The sequence below is a fragment of the Chenopodium quinoa genome, unplaced genomic scaffold (genome assembly GCF_001683475.1).
Source record: "Chenopodium quinoa cultivar QQ74 unplaced genomic scaffold, ASM168347v1, whole genome shotgun sequence".
Classification (NCBI taxonomy): domain Eukaryota; kingdom Viridiplantae; phylum Streptophyta; class Magnoliopsida; order Caryophyllales; family Amaranthaceae; genus Chenopodium; species Chenopodium quinoa.
Window position 1 is genome coordinate 3,211,734 of NW_018744301.1, and position 27,486 is coordinate 3,239,219.

General features: G+C 38.0%; 1 protein-coding gene across 2 annotated transcripts; it reads left to right on the top strand.

Moving 5' to 3' along the window:
- The first annotated feature begins 12,622 nt into the window (after positions 1–12,622).
- On the top strand, positions 12,623–26,623 carry LOC110695519. Of its 2 annotated transcripts, none has more exons than XM_021872746.1 (8): positions 12,623–13,080; positions 17,227–17,975; positions 18,885–20,227; positions 20,806–20,978; positions 21,156–21,807; positions 21,913–21,994; positions 22,738–22,782; positions 25,979–26,623. In XM_021872746.1, exons 1-8 carry the CDS (start codon positions 12,762–12,764, stop codon positions 26,180–26,182), a joined length of 3,567 nt encoding a protein of 1,188 aa, XP_021728438.1. In that variant the 5' UTR covers positions 12,623–12,761; the 3' UTR covers positions 26,183–26,623. The 2 variants fall into 2 exon arrangements, with proteins under 2 accessions (XP_021728438.1, XP_021728437.1); XM_021872745.1 differs by having other exon boundaries at positions 12,626–13,080; positions 22,735–22,782.
- Positions 26,624–27,486: the final 863 nt, after the last annotated feature.

Genomic DNA, 27,486 nt, shown 5'->3' on the forward strand with positions numbered 1-27,486 from the left:
TCATCTCGGCATCTGTGGGAACCACATTGGGGGAAGGACCTTAGCCCACAAGGAATTGAGGGATGGATATTACTGGCCCACCATGATCGCAGATGCTAAGGAGCTGGTTCGGAAATGCGAAAAATGTCAAAATTACGCTCCAGTTATCCATAAGCCAGCAAGGGATCTTCAGCCGATCCTTAATCCACTCCCGTTCGCCCAATGGGGACTGGATATACTGGGACCATTTCCAGAGGCTGTGTACCAGAAAAAATGGCTGATAGTTGGTGTCGACTACTTTAGTAAATGGATCGAGGCCGAAGCAGCCTCGAACATTACAGAGCAAACTGTCAGAAAATTTATCTGGCAGAATATCATCACTCGATTTGGCATCCCGAGAGTATTTGTCTTCGATCATGGGAGGCAATTTGATAACTTGCCGCTGAAGCGGTATACAGATCAGTTCGGCATCAAACTGGCATATTCGGCGGTATGCCACCCGCAAAGTAACGGACAAGCCGAAGCTGCAAATAAACAGATCTTAAATGCCCTCAAGAAGAGGGTGGAAGATCAAAAGTCCAAGTGGCTGGAGGAGCTCCCAGGAACCCTTTGGTCCCTTCGGACAACTGAAAAAGAGGCAACGGGCTATTCACCTTTTGAACTGGTGTATGGTGCCGAAGCCGTCCTTCCAGTGGAAATTGGCTCTTAGAGCCTACGAGTGCACCACTTCTCAGCTGAGAATGAGCGACTGATGAGGGAATCTCTAGATTTCCTCGACGAAGTAAGAGACTCAACCCGAGACAGAATGGCCGCCTATAAGCAGAGAATCAGAAAATTTTATAACCGAAGGGTCCATGCAAGGCCTCTCAAAATAGGAGACCTTGTCCTTCGGAATGCTGCTGCAGTTCAGAAAGGCCGAATCCATGGGAAACTCTCAGCTGCATGGGAAGGACCTTATGAAATTTATGATGAGCTTCAGCCAGGAACATACCGACTTCGGCAGTTGGATGGAACTGAGTTGAAAAATCACTGGAACGCTGATGTACTGAAAAAATATCATGTGTAAACCCTTCGGGGCAGAACAATCTTTGTAAGTACATTTTGAACTAATGAAAGGCCTTGGAGCCGCCATTTATATAAATGTTTACAACTTTTTATCCTTTCAAAGTTTTCTTTGTTCTATCTACTCTTTAAGGGTTTTTTATTTAGCTTCGTCTGAAACCTTCGCCTTCGGGTAACTGGGTTTCAGATTGCTGACAAAACTCGTCTTTTTAAAGAACACTGGTCTTTCAGCTGAAGTCAAACCTCAGTAAGACTTGTTCTCCAAAGACATGAGTCCATGGACAATTCTGGGATATTGCCTTAACTGAGCCTTGTATCCCAGAAAGCCATTATCTGAAACATTGCCTTAAGTTGGCCCTGTGTTTCGGGTATCCATTTTTCAAAGATAGACAGAAAATCAAGGATAGCAGCAATAGTTGAAAATTGTTTATTCAGCCTCGTCTGAAACCTTCGCCTTCGGGTTACTGGGTTTCAGATTGCTGACAAAACTCGTCTTTTTAAAGAACACTGGTCTTTCAGCTGAAGTCCAACATTCAGTAAGACTTGTTCTCCAAAGACGAGTCCATGGACAATTCTGGGATATTGCCTTAACTGAGCCTTGTATCCCAGAAAGCCATTATTCGAAACATTGCCTTCAGTTGGCCCTGTGTTTCGGATACCCATTTTTAAGAAGTAAAGAAATTGTTTATTCAACTGAAGCCATACTTCAATTTCTGGGGGGGCAAGAAGCACTATCAGTGCAAGTTTATGTTCAGCAGAATTGAAGAAACAGTAAAGCATTCAAAAACAAAGCAGCTGAAGAAAAGAGCATCAAATTAATAATTTATGCTCAGAAATTGAGCTACAAGTTCAATTAAACTGTATCGGCAGCCGCCCACAAGCGGAAAATAACAGCTGCCGAAATACGTACATAAGCAAAAAAATAAACTGTTGTACGACAAGGCAAGCTGAAGCAAAAAACAAGGCAAAAAATTCAGAAAAGCGGCAAGTCTAAAGTTAGGCGCATGATGAACCGCAAGATTCTGAAGACGACTGCCCGAGTTCCTATGCTTCAGCCCGAGGATCAGACTGATCAGCATTGTTGAGCCCCATGGTGGCCTCAACCCCAGCAGCAGAAGAAGCAGGCTTTGCACTCTGCCGAGCCTCCCTTTCCCTCTGTTCAGCCTCCAACTCCATTCTCTCAGCTTCTTCTTCGGCTTCCTCAGCCTTAAGAATTTCAGCTTCGACTGGAGTTGCATACTTCATATGAGGGTCTTCGGGATTCTGGACCCATTCAGCACACTTGGACCAGTCCAGCTTTGGCTCAGCATGAAGGCAGACTCTTCGGCATACTCTGAACCCGTTTCTGAAACCCATTTCATATTCTTCCTGGGTATAGACACGGACTTTGAGTAGAGCCTCAGCGTCAGCCAACTTCTTCTGGGTCTCCTCCAAGTCTTCCTTGGATTTCTTCAGCTCATCAGCGAGCTTGGAGGAGGAACCTTTTAGCTCATGCAGCTCCTGCTGAACTTGGGAAGCCTGTGTCTGAGCCTGGGCCATTTCTTCTTTTTTGGCCATCAGCAGATCCTCAGCCTCTTGGAGCTTAGCTCTCTAAGCTTCAGCAGCAGCAGCAGCCTCTGAGAGTTGGACATCCCTGGCCTGGAGCAGCTCTTCAGCAACCATTCTGCTGGCTTCAAGAGCTTCTAGCCGTTGCTGCACTTCAGCTTGTGCTGCAGCTCCTTCCTGAATACGGCTCTCAACGGCAGCCTTGAATTTGGAGACGTCCACTCCCATGTGCTCCTGGAGGAATTTTTCCCCTTCCATCAGTGGGGGAAAAACTTCCTTCTCCATAGCGTCGCAGAAGGTTTTGAGGGCTTCAGCAGCTTTTTTCTCGTACTCCTCACCCTTCTGCTGCTTCTCTTCAGCTGCTGCTTGCTTCAGCTTAGCAAGCTTTAATTCCTCTTCAGCTACCTTCTTGTCGTGCTCGGCAGCGTCTACCCTATCCTGTAGGGTATCTATCAGCTCTACAGTGAGAGTCTGATTATGCACGAACTGAAAACAGAAAGACAAGTTAAAAAATAAAAATAAATAAAAACAGAGTTGAATTTTAGAGGAAATAAAGGCAAGGAAAATCACCTGCATCATCAGCAGTTGGTTAGACCTGGCTGGGTCAGGAACTGATCTGCTGGATTCGCCCATCCCAGCAGTGGCCTTCAGCGACCAGATTCTTGCCCTATCTACTTCGGACATGCCAGCAAAATCGCCGAAGTAGGCTGCAGCTCCTTCTCGGTTCTGACCCCATATGAGGTCCCAGATGTGATCTGGGATTGGAATTCGGGGGGCCGAGAAACCCATTTCTCCAGATTGCAGAGTCTGGAAGGAGGGAAAGGATGACGATGGAGCTTGTTTAGCTTTGGATGGCTCAGCATCATCCTTCTCAGAGGAGTCAATTACTATGACCTCCTCTTCTTCAGAAGTGAGGACGAAAGCCTCAACCTCTCTTGCGATGTCTGCCGTGAAACCCTCAGCATTGGGCATCACGACATCCTTATTCTTGTGCTCAGCAGCACTCTCCTGAACTTCTTCTTGGACCCTTCCCTTAGATTCGGGAGTTTTTTTATCCACCTCCATCTCAAGAGGTGGCGGAGGGGTCTTTTGAGGTGATTGAGGTTGTGGCCGGGGAACCCTCGGCGATCCATTGCCTTCCTCGGGTTCCCTTATTTCAACGCCGATGGTCATCGGCCTCCGCTGAAAGTCATGCGGCCCGATGATGGCCATTCTTCGGCGCCTTTTCTGAAGGGGCTGCTCGTCCATGTCTGAGTCTGAAGACTCTTCTTGTATTTGGTCTTCGGGACGAACAGGGGCTTTCCCTTCTCTGTGTCTGTTACTCTCTTCAGACTGTAACAGACAGGGGGAGGAGGAATGTGAGTACAAAAAAAAAAAAAAAAAAGAAGAAGACAAAGTTAAGTCTGAAAGCTCACCGAGGTCTTCAGCAAAGCCTCGTCTTCTTCAGCTGCCCTAGCTGCAACTTCCTCTTCAGCAGCTCTGGAGGACCCTTCTCCTCCTTCGCAAGCTTCGAGAACCCGTGCAACCTCTTCGGCTGTACGGGCAGCTTCAGCTTCTTCGTCCAGCAGCTGAAACCAGGGGTCTCTCTTCTTCCACCAAGGCTTCTGCCTCTGATACAGAGCAACAGCCTCAATTTGGAAATGGGAAGAGTCTAGATGAACTTCCCTATGCCTCGGTTCAGTGATAGACGGGGCCCGATCAGTTACAACTCGTTCTCGGTTGACGCCAAGACGAGCGTAGTTAATGCCAACGTTGGTCTCGTCCCGCTCTGAAAAAGAAAAGGGGAAAGGTCAGTTCAGTTAGGTTGGCACAGCATAAAAAAGCGAAGTGAGGAGAAAAAGAGATAATTAAAAAGCCTCGGCCCCAGCCGAAGAAGCTTACCATCCTTAAACTTTCGGCTGAGGCCAACAGCTGCTAGCATGTTCTCTTGGAAAACATAATGCGTATCGGGGAGCCAAGTCTCCGGGATATGCTGCATTCGGCCGCTGCCCCCCCGGTTCGGCAGCTTGCCGAAGATATTTTGTTGATCAAGGTTCGGATCCGGCCCGTTATCTGCAGGGGGACCTAGACTTCCCATGTCGGGATCAGGCTCAGCAAGGTACCGGGGAGCGCTGAAGACGCAAGGGTACCTGGGGCCGAGACTCAATTCGGTACCACCCAGAACCATGGCTTCCGTGCCCACTTTGAATATTTGGCACTAGCCGATGAAGCTTTTTGAAGCAGTGCAGGTTCGGCACATACTTGAAGAACTTGCAGACCCATAGGTATGTCATCACCCTTCGGATGCTGGTAGGAGTTAGCTGACATAGGGAGATATTGTAATGGATCAGCAAGTCTCGGACGAATACGTCCAAAGGGAACCTCAGCCCGTACAGAAGCTGTCTTGTGTACACCCCCACATACCCCGGGGGTGGACGATGGATTCTATCGGATGCCGCGGGCATTCGGCACCAATACCCATCAGCTTCAAAAATGCCGTAATGCAACTCAATTTGCTCGGCAAACCGATATTGTTCGGAATTCTCCACCCACCATGAGTAGGGGCGGTTCTTTATCATGGCCGAAGCTACTTCGGCATTCTCCCACTCTGAAAACCCGGGGAGGATATCCCAAAGGACAGCGGGAACTTCATCGTCCCGTCCAGAAGCGCTCGGCCCCTCCGTTCTCTGAGGAGGAGCCGAGGAAATTGGAGTCGCCCTAATCCCTTCAGCAGGGTCAGACTCTGGCCTTTGTCCATTCCAGGTCCCAATCCTGTTCCTAGGATCGGGAATTGGCCTTGCTCTTCTTGGAGCACGGGCTCTACCTCTAACTCCTCTTGCCATAGATTATTTCGAAGAAAAAAGTCGAAGAAAAAAAGGGGAAGGAGTTCGAATTCAAAGAAAAATAAACTGAAATCAAAGGAATTTACCTTAATCTGAAGTGAAAGTTGCCGATTTACGAGTTCGTAGTGGCAAGTCTCAGTTTCTAAGCTTAATGCTCGGGGAATTTGCGAAGTTTTGATGCGGGTTCCTGGTTTCTCTCGAGAATTCTGGGTTTGTGTTGGTGAATAAGTGAGGAGAGATGACGCGCCTCTGTTTATATCTCCAGGAATGGGAATACGGGGAGTCCGCGTTTCAATTTCTCTTAAATACCCCACTAAGTAACCGTTAAACACACGACCTTGCGATTAAACTGCCCATTATCCGTCCAACTTCCACAATCATCCGCCTTAACCGTTGTTATCTCATTAATTACGGTTTAAATTCAAATTTTTGGATTAATTAAATCATTTACTTCCCTCCTTTTCTGAATTAAATCAAACCCGACCCGTCATCCTTCCAAATCGGGTCTGGGGGGCAAGTTGTTTGGGTCCAATTTAGTCCAATTGGGCCTAGGCATTAAATGATCCAATTAAAAGCCCAAGGTCAAGGTTCAACTCTCCAATTGTGTTAAAGTCAAAGGTCAGCCCTCAAAGCAAGCCAATTGGGCTAAGGCCCAACTTCTCCATGTATGAAGAGGTATAAAAGCCATCAATATTCATATATTCAGAGATTCATTCATAGGTTCATATATTCTCATATACTCAAATAAAGCCTCAAGCAACAAATTCTCTTGCATAGTGTTCTCTTTCTACACATTGTACTGACTTTAGCATCGGAGGGGCCTTCCTCGACAACACCCCCGAGGCTAGTTTACGTGTGTTTACTGTGCAGGAAACCTTCGGCCCAACATAACTTGGACCGAATCCAATCTTCTCCGTTTCATCGGACCTTCGGCAAGGTCCCATTGTTTTCACCCGAAACATCTATTATATTACTTTTATTGATTAGCATTATGTATATAATTAAGCTTTGATTTTTCAAGCACTATAGTGTGTAACATACACGGGATATATATTTTACAAAAAAGATATTTATGCTTTGATTTTCAAGCATTTTTTTATTAAATTGTTGTAAGGCGAATGATTGATAATATTTTAAACTACCGTCATGAATAGTTATCCTCTTATTGATCTTTTTCTGATTTTCTATGTCCTATTGTAGAATGACAAAGTAAACCTTATAACAATATAATAATGACGAGTAACCTTTATAGACACAGTAACCTTTATAATGCAATATTGGTTATATAGGACCACTATAACACTGACAAAGTAACTCCCATAATAGCTAGGTACATGATGTGGCTAGCCACAAACGTAGCATAATATTTAGTTACTATATCAAAATCAACTTCCTTTTTTTTTTAAAAATACAATTGTTGTTAATAGATTTTTATTATTATTATTATCTTTAGGTAAAATATATATCCCGTGCATTTTGCATGGGTACACTCTAGTGAGAGTAAAATAAGGAGAAATCAATAAATAAAAGCCCAGGGTACACTCTAGTGACAGTCTACAATTACCAACTAATTATCTAAGAAGTATTATTATAGCTATTAATAATTATACTCATAGTAAAGTTTAGTTTACATTTTTTGAAAATATTGTGAACTAAAAACATTACATATTATGTTAATAATAATAAAAAAAATTCTAAATCAGTCTACATTTTTTTAATATCTTCACTATTGATATATAGATATAAGTTTTTAAACATTTTTAATAAGTTTTTAAATTATCATACTCCGTATAAGTTATTAGACGCATTATCATGTATAACTAGTGTGTGCCCCGGGCGATGCCTCTGGTTCCGGGTTGATAGTTGTGTATTTTTTTTTTAATTATGTATTTATATAGTTAATGTGTGGTTCGTGCATTGCCTTATGTGTTAATTTTTTTTCCTTCGTATGTATTCATATTCTAATCTTGTAAAAAATAAATGAATAATATTACCTCTAATGTACGTAATAAGTGAAAAGAATATACAAATTAAATAAAAGTTGGTTGAGATGGTAAATGCATTACCTTTAGGTATAGGAGGTTTTGGGTTCGATTTTAGTTCAAAGCATGTTTTATTTTGTTAAATGAAACCCTTATCATATTAGTACAACCATTCAGCACTACAATTGAACCCTTTATCATTACAATGGAACCTTTTGCATTTGAGTGGAACCCTTTTGAAAACTTTGCTAATTAACTAATAAACGAGAACAAGGGGACCCCAAAAAACAAAACAAAATCAATGGCAACAGTAGATTGTCCCGAATCCCGATAAACAACCATTCAACATCAATACAACCGTCCGCGGCATCGTTCCTCTTCAGCCTGGAACTCACCTACATTAGGTCTCCCACCCTCACCTCCATGCCATGCTTCACCAAATCAAACACTGCAACGTTATCACCGGTGTCACTAACGACAAATCCGTCGCTGCAACACCCTCCATAATCAACTGCGAGCGACAATTAATGGGAATTTTTGGCCCTCCTTCCCACTTTTTTCATCCTCCAATGGTGGATTCAAGTTTCCACCTTCGACATTTTCGAGGACGAAGGCTGGAAGTCTGGAGCAAACTTTTCACTTTTCCCCTAACTTTTTCAATTACCCCTAAAGTTATCAAATGTCATTATCCTTCTTTTGGGACCACACCATTCTATATTTTACTATGTCGTTTTCTTTTCCCTCCAAAAACCATTTTTCCACTTATTTGCAAAAATGCCATTGTGAGGCACTCTCTATTTGACTCTCAACCCTTGAAATATACTTCCTCTTTAAAAATACAAACCAACACAAGCAAAAGTGCCACATGTCTTCCTTCCCTATACCCTTTTATATTCTTTTTCCTTGAATCTAATTAATGTTTTAATTTTTCTTTATGTTTTCATAGGATTTCTTCAGCTTCCCCTTTATCTCTTAAAAACTATTTATATTATACAACTTCTAATTTAATTCAACAAATTGAATTTCTTAACTTTCTACTCTTCTCTCTCCATCTTACATTACAATTAAATCACATTCATTCAATTTATTTGACCCCTTATCTTCCCCCGACCTATCTCCTAATCTATACAATTTTTCAATAACGTTTTTTTTTTCTTTTTTTTCACATCACCTAAGTTTCTTTAAAAAAAAATATTAGAGAATCCAAAATGTTTATGTAAATTAAGATTGCAAAGAAGGAAGAATTGATTTTGACATGAAAAATGAAGAAAAACCCATACATAATTTGTGAAGTTTGATATTTAATTTAATACTCCGTATTAACTTATGCACAGTCCATGCGTAGAACGAGCCAAAAAGCTAGTTAGAAAAAAAAAACGGAGGAAATTCACTTTTACCCATTGTACCCCACTGTTATCATACACTAAAGTATGGTGGCGTCCAAAGGGAAAGAAGATAGAGCAAAAGAGTCGCCTACAAGTTTTAGAAACTTGTAAATCATTCGCGAGGTGAAGGTTACACCCCTTAACGATCCAGGAGATCGTAAACTCCAATAGGTCTGGAACCATGACTAAAAGTTCGGAGATGAAGGTACAAATCCAACCTAAAGAGATTGAATCTGCCCTAATAATAGGCCTCTACTTTATTATTATCGTGTTCATGTGCGCTTTTTGACTAACATGCAATCAATAGGTTTAACCTTAAACCTGTTTAATCTATGTTGGTTGAATATTAATGCACAAATAAGCCTATTATTGACGATCACTTGAATTATAATCATATTAACTCTAAATTAGATTATTAATTATCTTATTAAGCGTGATTACAAGTACCAATTTCCTTTAAACATGCATAAAGGTGTGATCAAGCAATAAATAATAAATATATATAAAGCAACATAATCATAATCAATTATATATAAGTTACCTGCCAATTACTCCCTCCGTCCCGGTTTAGTTGCAACGGTTTGGCTGGCGCTGGATTTTATGCAAAGTAATTGACTTATTTATTATAATGTATGTAAGTTAGTAGTGGGCATTTTTTTATTATAGCTAGTGGAAGTGGGCCATAGCATTTTTTTGGGGGTGGGGGGGGGGTGGGGTGTGATGTTGGATACACGTGCATCTAACATGTGAATCCAAAAAATTTGATTCCTTTTTTATTTTTTGCCGGCAAACACCATAGTGGTAGCCACTACATCGAATTTTTAAATTGACGTCCGCTACTACATCGAATTAGCTTTGGAGCTACACACACAGGAGTGGTAGCCACTTCACGTTCTGGAGTGTTAGGAACAACTCACTCTTCGTGCTCTACCGAAAAAACGCACTTGGAAGAAAAACGTCCGGTGGAGTAGTCACTTCACGCTCTCGAGTGTGGAGAACGTCTGGCGGAGTTTCAGGAACTATTGAAAATGGTTCTACAGAATCATTGACCCAAACCCCAATTACATCATAATTGGGGTAGATGAATGAGCTTGATCTTTGTTTTTAGCTAAATCAGGATTAATTTGATGTTTTTCAGTATTATTCATGAGATTTTTTCTCAAATCTACAGTAATTTGTTTCATGATTTGGGGAAGAAGATGAATGGAAAGAACCTTGAAAATGGGTTAAAATAATTTGGAGTGAGAAAGTGAATTGCAAAAGTAAAAGTAAAATAAAAAAAAAATATATGAAGGAAAGAAAGTGGCCTGTGAAGTGAAATTAGATCAGGGGGTACATATGGGTAGGGGGGTGGGGGGTGTAAATTTTTTATCATTTTTTTACAAAAGTGAAATAATAGTGGGCCATTGATATTTGAGATAAATATTAAAAAAATAGTGGGACCATACCTTTATAGAAATGTTGCAAGTAATTTGGGACGGCCTTATAAGGAAAGTGATGCAAGTAATTTGGGACGGAGGGAGTAACAAATAACATTAAATAATTCATAAATTAACAAATTACGTAAAATAATTCGCTAATTAACAAATTACGTGAAACAATTTGCTAATTAACAAATTATGTGAAACAATTCGCTAATTAACAAATTACGTTAAATTATATAATTCAACACAACAATAATCATAATCATAATTATAATAATCATGTTAAAGCATAATATTAATAGCAAGATCTTAGGCATGATACTAACAAGATTAATAACAAACCCTAGCATGTCACTAAACATCAAAAATCAAATATATAGCCATAATATGATACTAACATGAATATTAGGAAAAAATATAGGAAGCATCGCAGAAATTATAATAAGCATATTTGATATTATAACTTTTTCCCTAGACATAATACTAGGAATCATTGTTGTCATTTAAAACATCTAGCATCCTAACATGATATTAGGAATTATAAAAACAAACTAGACATGATTTCTATATCATAATATCAATAAACAATTAAAACACTTATTTGGATGCCTCGTATCTCTTTCTAATAACAAAATACACACGTTAATAACTTCAAGAAAAATAATAAATCAAACAATTAAATTAAATAATTGAAGTAGAGATTTGGGACCAAACCCTCAGAAACTAAAACCTTTCACGTATAGGGCGAAAGCAACTTCGAACTTGGCTAGGTGTTTCTAGATCTTGTGAATGAGGAATTTCGTATGAGAGAAGGCTAGTTTAGAAAAGAGAGTAATCAAGAATTTCTTGATAAGAGTTGGTGAAAGAGAGAATTAGAGAATTGATGAGAAGAATTGATATTTGATGATTGAAAACGGAGGTTTAAGGAGGCTATTTATAGAGAAAATCAGCCGGACGGATAGAAAAACAAATCAGAGTTTCGACGAGAATAAAAATAACTTTAGCGTCAGGCGCTAATAACTGGCGTCAGGCGTTAATAGCCGTTTTCACGCGTTTTCTTAATTTTGATAAAATTTCGTCGTACAGAAGGGAAAAATCGTATTTTCCTTAAAAACACTTCTTTTATTTTGATTAGAACTCCAAAAAGTCAACCAAAGTCAATTTATCAATGCTAATTGAATTAGGAATGAAAAGAATCTTCTAGAAGAATCTAGAAGACTAAAATCAATTCTAATTGCATTAGGAATAATAAATCAATATTAGGCCCTCCTCTAGATAATTGGGCCGCATATAAAGATCAAACCAGGTCCAGTTTAGTAATTTGGCCATAACTTCCTCACTATTCATCGGAATTGGGCTTATAATATATCGTTGGAAAGCTCTTTTAAAGCCCCATCCAACTATACCATTATTGGACCCTTGCCATGGACCAAACCAAGCTGGATTGGATGTTTTCTTAAAATAGGTTTTCAAAAACAGAGAGAAAGAAAAGAATTAAAAACTATCCGCAACACTAGACTTTCCACACTTTCACCTCATTCGATTATGATTCGACGCGAAAGGTACTCATCATCGTGTTTTGGGGAGACACAAATGGGTGTCTAAGGGCTCATTTGTGCCAGCTAATCAATGACAGAAAAAATAATACTCCCTCCGGTTTCAATTATCTGCAACAATGGTACTTTTTACGGACTCCTAGGCAAAATTTCTTAAGCATGATTATTGAAAATTAAGAGGAAAGAAAAGGGATAATTAATCCAACACCCACACCCACACAACCCCCACCACGCAACCCCACGAAACACCGATCGACACCCACGCAACCCTCACCACTCATGCAGAATCACCGACCTCAGACCACTGAAACCACCACGCAACCCCCACTGACGGACGCAAAACCACCGAACTCAGACCACCGAAACCACCACGCATTCCCATTCACGCAACCCCCACTCACGCACCAGCCCCACTTACTCAGACCACCGACACCCACCACAAAACCCTTGACCCCAGGTCTTGAATCGAAACTGACCGCCCAACCCACGACCCCAGATCTTAAATCTAAACCACCGCCCAACCCATGACCCTGGGTCTTGAATCGAAACCGCCGCCCAACCCACGACCCCAAGTCTAGCCACGAAACCCACCGCAAAACCCACGAACTCTGATTAGTGGTTGTGGTGGAGTAGTGGGGTCCAGTCTAGGGTGCGATGGAGTCTGGTCTAGGGTGCGATGGGGTCTGGTCGGAGAATGGGGCGGCGAGCTAGGGTGTGGTCGGAGATTTATTGTAGATTATAGGTAACACCTATTTGTGGTCATTTTATTGTATAAAATTTACTAAAAAGGAAAAGAAAAAATTTATTGCAGATTATGGGTAACACCTATTTGTGGCAAATGTTGCAGATAATTGAATGCGTAGGGAGTATAAAAACACATTAGGCGAAAACCAAGGCGATTTAATTACTACTTTGCAACTTGATAACAGTCTAAAGATTATCATTTTGATAAACCGGATCGCCCTCAATCCAAACAGCCGGTACCTTTCATCTGCGGGCAGATCGAATGGCTTCGACGGAGCAACCTCTAAAGAAGAGGAAAGTTTACGAAACTCAACCACCACCACCACCACCACCACCGTCTCAGCCCCCCTCACCACCACCACCTCCTCCGCCTCCACCGCAGGAGAATTTCCCACCACCACCTCAAACTCCGCCTCAACTATCGCACGAAGAAATTCTTCGAAGACGAAGGAATCAGGAAGAAATTCGGAATGTCTACGAAAATTACAAGACTATTAAGCGCTGTATCTCCTCTGCCAAGGACCCCCGTTATATGCCTGAGCTTGAGCAAGCCTATCTTTCTCTAATTTCTGTTTCTAGAGGTTCGTCTTTCTCTTTCTCCCTCCCATTTTCTTTTAATTTTGTTTTGCAAATCTTTCTGAATTCGTGTAAATTAATCAACTTCTTGAAATTTTGGATTTAAAAATCTGGATTTTTGTGGAAATTTGGAGCTTTTTGTACTGGATTTAATTTGATCCTTTACTAGGGTTTTTCTAGGGTTTTGTTTTGTATTGCATGTTGACTTAATTGGTATAATTTGTGATGTAATATATAACATCTTGGTCGATGAAAATAGAAATCACTCTAAAAGTAAAGCACTTACTTTAGAGTGTTTTCTGAATCCATGTATGATTTTATTTGCTTTGTATATTTAGACCTTTCGTTGATATCTGTATAGACTACCCCGAATCATCAAGTCGTTTGTGGTTAAGATTCCATTAATTTGTATATATTTCTGGATGTACATGTAATTTTTGTGATTCATGGTTGAGCAAGGTATATATAGCTTGAGAATTTACTTGTTGAAACCCAATGTATTGTTAAATTGCTTGTTGCTTTTAATGGCATGGATGTGTTGGCTATGTTCCTTGGATTTAGGATGCAACAGGGCTTTTCCTTCATTTTCGTTGGTGAAAGGTTGTAACTATTAATCCTTCTATACACCATTTATGTAACTTGGAATTAAAGTCTTAAGGATATGGACCTAATTTCAATAAAGATGCTAGTCAACTTCCCAAAATCCCAAACATAAATATATTAATTGATCAAAGTTTGATTTGTGGACATTGTCACCGAACATGAACTATTATTCTGTGTTTTTGAATGATTTTCCTTAGATTAGTATTGGAGAGGGGAAAAAAACTTCTTGTTGCCCGGTAATGTGGCATGATTCAAGCCTACATGAAACCATAAGTTTATTTATATATTTATCAATAGGATATTTGGTAAGGAATCAATCTGGGAAATCTATCAATGCCTAGATGGGATATTATGAGAGGTATGGAAGTAATGTAATCGGGATGCTCTAATAGTAGTGGATTGCTAAAGTAGTGTACAATCAACCTTGAGTATGCGCAAATGCAATTTCACGATGGATAGCAATTGGTCAACCAGTCAGCTGAATTTTTCAAAACATAATTTCTGAATTATTTAAATAGTAAATCTATTTCTCAGTCGGAGAATTAGGGGGCTTTAAGCTGTATGTAGTTTAGATGTTGATATTTGATACTATGGTGGAAGTCGCACCATACGGAAAATTGCGTGTCCATTTATGAAATAGATATGTACTGTATTTGACACTGAGGTGGTTAGGATTGCGATACCATTTGGGAGTGGTGAGGCGGGGTAAGATCAAGTCTGTAGAAATGAGCCATCATGTTCATAAAATGTGACTAATACACATTGTTTTGAGTAAAAATTATGGTAAGAATACGCACTTTTGCTCGAGGCAGCCCCCATTTATCTCCTAGATAAACATAAAATGTTTATCTCAATGGCGAACTTGTAACTATATCCATTTGCTTTTGTGCCAACTCATTAAAAAGGAATTAAAAAATAAAAAATATTAGAAAAATAAAAAAAATGTTAACTTTGCTCGTGAATTTTCTGTCAAACATTCGTCCTCTCAACTTTCACTCTCCTTCCCTCCCATGGCTACCAATCTACCGCTTCCTCTCTAATATCAATTTTCTCTCTCATCCCCTCCCGTGGCTACCAATCTACCGCTTCCTCTCTAATATAATTTTCTCTCCCATCCCCTCCCATGGCAACCAAAAGCCCATAAGTTTCTTTAAGGGAGAAATTGTAATTGCCACTTTCTCTCTCCTCCCCTTCCATGGCGACCGAAAGCTTATAAGTTGCTTCAATGGATAAATCAGAGTTCTAAATTAGTGGAGGACACCGAGCTTAAAAGGCGCTTCATTAGGGGACTGAGACAAAGTTGAATACTCAATGAATTCAACCCTTACTCCATAAACATTTCAGTTAAAGTAGAAAAATGAATTTTTTTCTTATCCCCCATTCGTTTAGATAGAATTTCAATTTCATTTAGACAGTCTCATAATCAATCATTCACCATTGGACAAATTATGAATACAAATAATATCCAAATACCAGCTATATTTCGGAATTCGAAGACAAACTCCTAAGAAAATTATATAAATGAGGGCAATGGTTAACCCTATAGGGTAGGTGGTTGTGTTTGTTTGTGAGATTTCTCTCCACCATTGATTCACAATTGAAGATGGTTGTAAGCTTCTAGTATGTACATCACATCTTGAACGCTTCCATAAAATTTTGGTGATGATGGCAGCAAACGGAAATCGTTACATAATAGGCATAGTCTGATTGATTTTACAAATATAACCCCATTGTGCCACATGAATTTACAAAAACATCCCTTGATAAACACTACCTGTTTATTCAAGAAGATAAACTTGAATTTTCTCCATTTGCTCACATAAGATCAACGTTAGTGTGTTTCATTAGTTAAGAATCTAAGATAATATACATATAGTCTAAAGTGTACATAATCTAATAGTACAAGAAAAATATTGAGTTTGAGAATAATAATTAACAATCTATAAAATCAACTAGATAAATTCTTCATTAAAATCAAAGTTTTCTTTTGTGAGTAATCAATGCTCTTTATGTTCTGATCTTCTTGTTTCCGTGACTTTTGACATTGCCATCACAGTCCCCACATCCAAAGTTTGTTTATAACTTCCTGTAATTATTAACCTCATTCAAAACTACACAAATTTACTTTGTTGCTGTTGCGTTGTTATCATCACGAATTTTTAGTTGCTAAACATTCACTTTCACATTCACATGAAGGAGATGAAAGAAAGATGAATAATGTCTATTTATCAATTATTGCAATGTAAAATAGAATGATAACAGAAATATAATAAATCACCCAAAGAAAAAAACAAAAAAAATCACTTTGAGATGGGCTTGTTTGTCTTCTTTGTTTCTACTTAATATGTATTAGGCTTTCCTAGCTGCTCTTTTTTAGCTTGGGTAAATTTCCTATATTAGCAGCTCCTTTTTGTTATTTTGGCTTGAGCTTGAGGCTGTACAGCATACATCTTTAATGGGTGTAAACAATTCCTCTTCTTTGTATGTTCCTTCTAATAACATTGTATAAAACTTAAAAATTGTTATTTTAATATATGCTTACTTAATCAAGAAGCTATTGCTTAAAATTTGATATGCTTACATATTATTTGCAACGATTTGACATAAAGTTGAGAAAAAAAAATGTCTAATCGTTGCAAATAATATTAATTGGAGGTAGGGTTTTTTATTTTTATTTTTATTTTTATTTTTGTAATTTCCCTAACATAATTAGCAAACTTATTATCTCAAAGGTACTCAGTTTTTGCTCACAACTAGAGAGCTACATATTCAAAATTCGAGTAGCAAATTTCTGAAGCTTTGGTCTTTCATCTCTACTTGAATCCCACCAGTCAACTGCAGAATTAAGTACTTGAAACTTTAGGAAAAATGGGGGAATTGGGTGAACTTAGAGGTTTTTATTTATTTATCAATATTAATCACTGGATTAGGCAACCAAACACTCCAATTGCATTGTGAAAGGTATAGAGGTGCAAATCAATACAACTCATTCATCAAGGTCATAGACCATTTTGGTAAACACGCATACATTCTAGGGTATGAAAGTTGGTCTACAATGAATTATTGGGTTTAGATAATAATTGACAACTTGCAATGGCTATGGAGTTGGGACAACCCAAAAAAATAAAAAATCAGGCAATAAATTACCGGTGTAAAAAGATAATCTATTTTTGAGTGGGATGAAAATTTGTATGTAAAACCTTGGACATCCCCTCCAAAATCTGTGTAATTCCTTAAGTCATTGGAAAAAGTAATGGCCTCACAAGAATACAACCTAAATAACAAATTAATAGCATCTTAGACTGGTCTCATTTCTGTAATTACAGCATGTTTCCTAAGATTTATGAAAAGCATGGGGATGGCATCTAGGAATTGTACATATACTCTACCCAACCTCATGCAATCTTATATTTTTCCTACTTATCCTTCAATGGATTTGGTGTTACTGGTCAAAAGTGAACATTTTTCCATGAAAAGTTGTTTTATCCTAAACTTGGACTGAGAAGCTTGGTATTCAATACATATATCATCTGTGTCTCTTGTTGCAGGTTGTGCAAGTGTTAAGCGTATTTTATCTGAGTTTATCCCTCGGTATGGATCATACTGCCCTACAGCTCTTGAAGCTGCCGGACAAGTTGTAATTAATATGCATAATTGGAGTGTGCCTATGATAAGCAGAGGGGAGGATGCTGATGGAGTTTGCTTTGAGACTGCTAAGAATTGCGTGACTGGCTTGGTTGATATCTGCTGTACAGCCTCACTCGAGGCACCTTCATCATCTGTTATCCGAGGCATTTGCTCTGCTGTGTTTCTTAATGTTGTTACCTTCTTTTCATCATCACTTGATGGCAAAGATATTTTTCAGATTATGGATGGAGAATGCCTTAAGACGCAAGGCTCTGAAGAAACATTTAATCTACTAAAGCAGAGAATTTTAGAAGAAGATGTATCTCCACTACTTAAGTTATTGAAGTTTCGAGCTTTATGTCTTCTTAGGATCTTTTTTCTTTGCCCTAAAGATTTTCTTTCTGCTTGCTTTGAGCTCTTCAGTACCCATGCTGCAGATAGATTTTGTAGAGAAGGAAAATACTTTCTCACTCAGTTGTGTTGTGCACTCAGCATTGATGATGACTGTTATGTCTCCACTGTGAATGGAGAAAGTTCTGAGTCTGAAGCTAGCACAGGTTGTAAGGAATCAGACACTTTAAGAAAGAATGACAATAGCAAAAGGCCAGAGTCTGTTGGCGATTTTCAAGGAAACAGAAAAGGATTCATAAAAAGCTGCTTGCTGGGAGTGGTAAGGCTTTTAACTGACTTAGCCTTAATGTTAGTTTCCTCCCTCTTTAGTCTGATTGACAATTACTTCTCATTTCAAGGACACCATATCAGGGAAAATTGACTGAAGAACAAAAATATTAAACTGCATCTATATTTCGACATGTGACAACAAATTATGTTGTATACTTGTATAGGTTACCTACATAGAGTACATACATGTCACTCCCTCCCTAAAATTCAGTCCTATAACAGAATAGTTGTTGATTGGGTGTTATCGTTGTTGACCTTAGCTCAGTTAAACGTAATTTAAGCCGTGTGATTCCTTCTTTGGCTGATTTACCGTTTTACTTTTCCATTTTCTTCTGTTGATGACAGCAAGACGATCTTTTCTTTTTGTCTACTTATGTCTTATTCTCTTTGACTGGAGTGCTTCAATTTTTTTCTTCTTTCCTTTATTTTATAGAGGGATATGTAATTCTTAAATGATGATTTATCTTTGTATATTCTCTTTTATTTTAATATATAAACAGGTGAAGAATCAAACAGCCAAACAAACGAAGAGATTATTCTTAGTGGAGAGATGCTACCAACAAGATAGCATAAGTTCATCTTAGCCATTTTGTTTTATGTCATCCTACTGCCATTTCAACACAATCCAATGATTCTAGTCGGGTTACTATCTGGGCCTCTAGGGTCTTTTTTTTTTTTAATCTATTCTATTATAGGACATTAAGTCATCTCTGAGCTTTCTTTTTTTTTTTTTTTTTTTTTTCATTATTTATTTATTTTAATTTTGTTGTGGTTGTAGTTGTTGTGATGGTGGTTTGTTGGATTTCCTGGTTCCATTCTGGTTATGTGTCATTATACTAAATTGAGCAATACCAGCTTTTTCCTTTAGTTTTGAAAAAAAAATTATCTTCTGTTCCAGGTTCTTCACAAAGATCCTTCCTTAAAGAAGTGGATATTTTCTAGGTACCAAAGGCTGCAGAAATCTGCATCCTCTGAAGCTGTCTCTCAGGTCACCAACGCGTTTCAGGGAATTTTTGAATCTTTTAATGAACAAGTCCGTGAAGCTATAGAAGATAGTGATGAAGAAGGTTCAGATTCATCCAAATATGTTAGCAGGCATTATATGGTCCAAGGGATCTCTAATCAACACAGGGTCCTTCGTGAAGCACCTAGAAAAGATTCTTTGCAAATTCATGATAATTCATTCAAGGATGAGTTGGCAAATAAAAGTTCAGGGCAGTTTTTGAGGCGACATGGCTCTATGATATCTCTTGAAAGTAACCACCACTCAAATACGAGCTCTAACCATGATAGTGGAGGCTCCAAGTGCATGGAATTTGGTGGGAAGGAGCAAGATGTATGCCGTGGCTGGATTCCCATGGCTAAAGACCAACTTGGTGACCAGTTACTCTCCCCCATGTCCCAAAATTCATCTCAAATTAAGATAGATCCTTTTGAACAGCAAAGTCAGACAGCCCAACTTGAGAAAAATCATGCTTTGAACATAAATGCCTCGAGATTCTCTAGTGGTCATTCAGTTAATTCTGTTTTCGGAAGCAAAACAGGTGCCCCTTTCCCATCTGCATTGAACCAAATTATTTGGTTTTCAGATGGGGACCCTCAAGCAATGGATGTGTTTTCTGCTTCAAGACAGCTCTTGCTAGGTTCTTTGTCCTCTGACACTTCTGAGGCTGCAGTAAGATATGAACTTGAGAAATTTGGTCCTGTAGAAAACTTCTCAATTTATCCAGTCAAAAGGTTTGCACTTGTTGAGTATAGAAGCCTATTTGATGCCATTAAGGCCCGAGATTTCATGCGTAGATATTCTCCCTGGGGGTATCCAGTTCGTGTCAAATTCATTGATAGTGGGTTGGGAACAAGAGGCGCAGTCAATGGTGTTGCCATTGGCTCCAGCTGCCATGTGTATGTGGCCAATTTGATGAACCAGTGGGTGAAGGATGAGCTTATGCGTGAAACAATGAAGATAAGTGGTAAAGGTCCTCGTTTGATTACTGAATTGACCAGTGAAGCTGCATTGCTTTTGGAGTTTGAGACTCCTGAAGAAGCAGCTAATGCGATGGAATGTGTTAGGCTGATTCGGAGAGGGACAAATAGTTTTAAAGGCGCTGGTGCAGGAGCTGATATGTCCAGATCCCATCTTAACTTTTGGAATGTGGGTCCTCCTGTCAGCAGTGCCTTTGGGATGTGCAACACCGTTCTTGGTTCCCCTCATGGTCAAACAGCTGGAAGCCCAACTCACAGGTTTCTCCCCTGCCATGTTCCCCCCCCCCCCACACCCCCTTCCCCCAATAAGAAAAGAAACTTACATTTAACTAGTCCTTCAGATTTAGTCTATACCCCATAGGATTTTACTTCTTTCGTTCCAATTAAGTTGACATGTTTTGATTTTTGACTAACATTTGTGAAGTATAAATATGAAAAAACATAGTCATGTTGATTCTTTTTAGATCCTTTTCAATGTTAACTTAAAATTTAATTGTTAGTATATTTTTACAATGGGCAGTATAAAATCTTTGTTTTGGCCTTTGCTCTAATGTCGTGCTCTAACTCAAGCTGCTTCCCCATTAAATGTCTCTATGCACCTTCTTTCCCCACCTTCTGCTTTTGTAGTTTCTGTAAACTTTGTCATGTATTATTGTATATTGTGTGACCTTTATTTATTGTAATTCATGATCATGAATATGTATGGGCTCATTTATATTGATATATATGTCTACTTTTTGACTGGGAATTACTTTCAGTGCCAAGGCTAGTGTTTGAAACTAATTCGCTTCATATTAGTTCTTGATAAGACTTTTAACGCAGAACCTTTTTCACAGGATGCATAATGCAACTTTACCATTTACGATAAATTCTGAAGGCATTCCTCCTGAATATCCATCACCTAAAACAAGCTATGAGAAGCAGGGATATCTGCAAGGCGGACTAGTCTCTCAGCCAAATAATGCTGCTTCTTGTTGCATAGATACAAGAGTATTAGGGAGCAGCCAAGGTTTGTGCTCTTTTAATTGTGTGACATATCTAGGAATGCAGGAGCTTGTCATGTTAGCAATCGTCAATTATTTTTACATGTGATTTTGCTAGAAAATTTGCTCTCCATACACTGGTTTTCTGAATCAGTGGACTCTATTTAGATGAGTCATTCACACTAATATGTTTGATCTTACAGGTTACGCGCCGGGTATGTCAGGACAGATGTGGTTGTACAGGAAACCAGAGCCTGAAGTGCAAACTGCAGGAGGAACTGTTGCTTCTACACCTATAGCAACCCAAGGCCCTATTAATGCTCCACCTCAGCCTTTTCAAACTCCACCTTACATGCAACCTGTTTATCCACCACCCTCCAGTTCCTGGGATGCACACAGTTTGAGCTACCACATGTCTCTTAATCCAATTCATGCAAATGTTGTACCTACTAATGTACATAGTAATCCCATTCCTCCTTTTGCTCAAGCTTCAGTGACTCCTTTGTCACAAATATCAGGAAGCGGTATTCAGGCATTTAGTCAAATGGTTCCCCCAATTATACCTCCTCTTTTGTCCACAATGCCGCCACCTCAACCTGATATATCACCTCAGTTTCCTCCTCCACCTATTGTCCCTCCTCCTCCCTGTTCACCTCCGCCACCTCCTCCGCCGCCTGTTGTGGACCCACCCCTACCTGCTACCCAGCCTAATGACATGATAAGTTCAGTAGGTGGCATGCAGATCCAGTGGCAGGGTACATTATCAAAGAGTGGAGTTCATTATTGTAATATTTATGCACATAGGGTTGATTCAGATCTTTGTAAATATTCAATTTCTGTTTCAGAACCTGCTGGGTAAGGACTTTTCTTTCCTTTTCTTTTTCTTAAAAAAAAAAAAGGCAAACTATGGAATTCTCCTATATTTGTTAGTGATCAATGACAGGTATTTTGTTTTCTTAGGTGGCCAGCAAAATTGGACATGACAAAACGCACAGATTTTCGCCATGTTAAGGCTACATTTACCAACACCCCATCATCCAGAGTGAGTCATTTGTTTTTTTTTAATCAAAGATATGCAATCGAAGCCTAATAGGCATTGGACTTATAGTTAACTTCATCTTGAGTGAAAAATTGTTATTTCTAACCATGCATCTCCTTCCCTCTTTTTTCCACAAAGTATGCACGATAGGATAGATAGGGTGTATGGGGTATGTTTGTTTTGTTGTTATCCTAAAGAATGCTCATGATAAGATCACAAATTGCTCAATATTTCATCAACTAAGTAATACATTATTACATTAGTGTCAAAATTTTATTGATCGTGATACAAAGTTTTGAGAAAACTGTCTTGGTATTCGTTGATGGTGAAAATTTTTTTTAAAATTTGAGCCACTAGTACGACGGGGAATCACCAATTTTAACTTGCTCTCTCTCTCTCTTTTTGGGTGAGGGAAGAGGGGGGGGGGGGGGAGGGCGTGGGATGAGTTCGGCAGGGGTTTGTTAAGGTGTAATAAGTCAGAATTGGTAAGCAGCATTGTTATGCATTATAATAATATGTAATCTAAGCATGTATCGTCTAAGGTTTGACTTATTGTCTTTTTTGTCACTCCATTATATTGTTAGAAAGTAGAGTGAGGGTTGTGGTCATAACTTGTGATCACTATTACAGCTGCAATTATTGGCGTCAAAATCATACTCTTATCTTTTTTTATTTGGCTTATGTGGTTAAGTTGTATTAAACATGATTTTGACTAGCTTTATTTTTTTTTGGCTATGGGACAGAAGGAAGTATGCGTGCTTGTACCATCTTCAGCTGCTGATCATAAAGGAGTAAGTTACTTTATGTACCCAGAAATATATTCACGCCAAATAAAAAATACCAAAAATAAAAAGCTCACGTTAGCTATTTTTGTCTTAGGGAGTTAGGGGATGTTTACCATTATCTTGGTCTATTGGACTATAATTTCTCATTTTATGATCTATAGTACTTGTAAGAGTTACGCTGATGTGATGGAGAACCTAATTGGCTTGTGATGATGTTAGGAGACAAAACCTTCTTAAATGAATGCCCATATTTCCCATGTCTGAGAATAAATTGAACACTTTCCTCTTGCATTCATTCTATATTAATTTGAGAGTGCATATAGGCGCATAACACCGATTTGTTAGGCATATAGGTTTTTTTTTTTTTTTTTTTTTTTTTTTTTTTTTTTTTTTTTTTTTTTTTTTTTTACAGTGGTACATTTTTGTGTACTATTATGCATGCTTAATGTACTGTTAAAGTATAAGTTGTCTTAATAGTACTTTATGTGTAATATTATGCATGTAATGGTACTTTTTGCCGTCCTATGTCTTTGATTATTTTCTTCTAACATACTTATCACCCGTCAATTATTATGCAGTAGTGGTACGTTTTATCATCCTATTTGTTTCTAAAGCATATAGGCGCTATGCGCCTATGTTTATTCTAATTTGAGCACCTTATGAGAAAGGAACTAATTATTTAAATACACATCTCTTTTCATTACCAACAAGTTAGGGGCCCACTTATTTTCATTTGATAAAAATAATCTACATTTATTACATCAACATTTTCAATAAAAAAGTCACACTATCTCCTACCACATCTCTTTTCAGGGGCTGCCTGGAATGGGTGTAATGGGAGGGGAAAAAATACACGAGTAAAATTTCTGGAATTGTTTTTAGTATGGATCAAGGGTAATTAATTAGTGGGGTAATCTATTTCCTTAAAAAGGGGGTTAATAAGTACCCACCTCCCCCCTAGAGTAACAATCTCCCCTGTAAAAAAAAAATACTCTCCACTGTTATATTGTACCTTCCTTCTCCCCTGCTCATGCTATCTCCTTCACCTCCATATCACTCCGCCCAATTGAAGCTGTTGGCCGCCATTATTGCCGCCTGATGGAAGATGCTAGCCGCCACCATAGCTCATCAATTCCGGCGAATTACGAACAAATGTCATGAATTGAGCCATTGGTTGAAGAGATAGCCGAACAAAAGGTCAGGGCTTTTGATCTTTCAAGTGAGGTGATGCTTGTGGTGGTCTCAAATTTTGTCAACGACATGATGGTTGTCGTCGTCCGTCGATTGCCATGAAGTGGTTGTCTTTACCCAGGATACTTGCCAAACCTTAGAAAATGAAATATTACTCTCTAAATCAAAACTCAAGCAGAATCTACCCCATTAGATATTACCCCCTATTAATTTATGGAATTCCAGGCATGCCCTTAGTTGCAACAATTTTTCCTTTGCACTATTCACAAAATTCTATTTACCATATTTGTAAGAAAAATACATATAAGTGAGATCTTGCTAAAGTTTTGTCTTGATTCATTTTTCCAAAATACTATCTCCAATTTTTTTTTTAGTTGCAACATTGGAATATTTTATATCTCTCAAATAATACCTCAAAGTTGCAATTAAAAAAAATCGGAGGTAGTATTAATTTATATTTCCTTTGATCTTTTAGTTTATGCGTTTTTACTTTAGCACTATTCACACACTTTCTTTTGACCATGTTTTGTAATTTAAACATAATGAAAAATAGTCATGCAGAATCTTGTTATATTCATCACGATATATATATTTTCAAAATATCAATTGTTTACTCCCTTTGTGTTTTAATAAGTGTTACACTTTGATTGACACATAGTTTTAATTGATTCAAATAAAATAAGAGAAGTATTAAAAAATTTTAAAAGTATGAAAGCGGGGTTAATAATTTATTGAAAAGTAATGAATCTGAGAGTGAAGAAATAATAAAAAAGTAGTAATGGATTTGGGTGGGGACTATGCAATGAGAGAAATATAATATTAAAATGTAGCTTTTTGCAAAAAAATAAGTGTAACACTTATTAAAACACGGAGGGAGTATAATTTTTGTTTATTGGTAATCAAAGATGTTGGTGGTTGAATTTTTGCATTAGCAAATGTGACTAATGAAACATGTCAATTAATAGGAAACGGAGGAAGTATAATTTTACAATTTGGTAATTGAAGATATTAGTGGTTAAACTATGCATTGATAAGCATGAAAGTAGGAAAAAAAAAAAAAAGCATGAAAGTAGAATTGTTGCAAATAAAACCAAAATAAAGGAAGATCTGATAACATTTCAACTGCTTGTCACCTAAAATATATGCTCATATCAGTGCTCAAAATGTCTTGGTATTGCGGAAATAATAGTGTAAAAAGAACGGAGTGCAAAATACAATTAAATGCTGAGGAGAGTTCTTTCCCCTCATTGTAGTTTACTATCTTACTGTATTAATGTTGCTGATATCGTTCATGGCTGTTTGTTGAAGTTTTCCATTTTTAAGTGAACTAAACAAATTTGCTGTCTGGCTCACAAGTCACAACTACTTGACATCTAATTTTTAGGTGTTTACCCAAGAGTATGGCATCTAAAACCTAGTAAATTTACCTCGTTCTAGCTTTTCTAATTTCAATTGAACTTTTTTATTATATTTTTTTCTTTTCTATGATTAGAGCTTATTTATTATTATCTGAACTAATCTGATTAGATTGTTTGATTTGACTAAAATTTTTTCCTTACATACACATTGTACGCTAATCGGAATATGTAATTTTTGTATATTTTTTTATTTTATTTTATTCTGGAATTAAAGATATTGAACAATAAAAAATCGCTCATTAAATGATAAAATATGATATGAACTTTTCTTTCTGGGATCTAATCATCTAATCTGAAATAAGTATTAAGGTTTTTGATTGAATAAGGTGAACTAAACATTGCCTAATAGCTTCAGACCTTCAGCTATGATATTCTTGGTATGCTGTTTCAAACAGTATATGTCACCAACAATCAACTGTCCCTTGCCCCTTGTGTTCATGAAATTTCTTTTTCTTGATGTTTACAAGTATTGTTTTTCTTTAATGTTAAAATTCTTTTCCATTTTCACAAGCTCTTGTATCCCCTTGCTCCTTCCTGAAAAAAGTGGTTATGATGATTGTTGGCATGCTTACCTTATTCTTTTCTTGCTACAGTTTCAGGACTTTATTTTGTATCTAAATCAAAGAGAATGTGCTGGAGTTATTAAGATCCCAGCCACAAAAGCTGTATGGGCAAGGCTTCTTTTCATCCTTCCATGCTCACCAGAGGCTTGTTCGATGCTTTCCCTAAAGTCAAACCCTTCTGATTCCCTTATCACCGTGGTGTTGCCAAAAGATGCAAATGTGGAATCTGCATGACATATAAAAGACAATCCAGGAGGCATATATGTAAACTGGAAAGGCTTATCACATTCAACCTGCAATTCAAAAAGTTTACTGATATGGTTTCAAATGCAGTGCATGGAGTTAAAATTCAGTTAAAATAGTGAAGCTCAACTAGCGGCAAAAATATATTCAGTTATAGTACAGTACATAGAGTTATCAGAGCAAACATGTCAATTGCGGCTGCTTTATGGTACATGCAGTTTGAACCCTCAACTTTGTGAGGTGAATTCTTAGGCCAACAACTTCACAAAAGATGATTGTTAGTATAGTCTGTAAATTCTTGTTTGTAACTTTACAAATTCTGCATTAGGTACCATGTAACCTTGCACAGCTAACAACTTGGATGTATTGCAAATGTAAATAGTTTCCCTTGTTGCTTTGTAATTGATGGGATTTTTGAGTTACAATGATGTATTTGCTTGGTTACAATTCAGAATTAAAACTCAGTACTGCCGAGCAGTGGTGGTGCCATGTGGGTGCGAGATTGACTTCCCTCTTAGGGAATGGCAACCTTAGTACCAACTCCCGACTTCCCCAAAGTCTTACGAGGGTATTTCGCTAAAATAGGTAGACAATTCTTTCGGTTTCGTAATAATGACAACACTTTATTTATACATGTGTTTTATAAAATTGCAATACTTTTATATTTGATAAGTACTCACTATTATTTTAGAAGAATAATTCAGAATTTTTTTTTATGTAGGTGTTTTGGTTGTAAAGGCACAAAATGTCCTTTTAACAAGATTAGGGTTGTAACAAGGGTCTTTTGACTGGATTTCGGCCATTGATTTTTTTTTTTTTTTTTTTTTTTTTTTCGGCCAAAAAATATTGAAAAGAGGGCTTTAATTATATGGCCAATAATTAAGTTATAGATAAACCGCTATAATTAAGTAACTTTTTATATCAGTTTACTTTTTTTTTGAGGGGGAAGATTAAAATTCATTAATAATAAGCCATACGACACTTACATAAGAAATCGTAATAGAATATTACTAAGACAATTGAACCAATTACAAGTTCGAAATAAAATAAACTACAATTGCACGCGCAAATCGACTTCTTGAAATACCCTTGTCTCATATAACGCTGTCCTATGCAGCCTCTTGCAAGGGGGTCTGGCAATAAGTTGTAGTTTCTGATGTGAACCTTAATTGACTCAGAAGCCTGTACTCCTCGACCTGAATTCAAATTTGGTGTCGTACAATTTATCATTGACAAAACAATCTCCGATTCAAACACGGGTTTCGGCTTGGAAGCATAACCCTTCAGCCCAAACC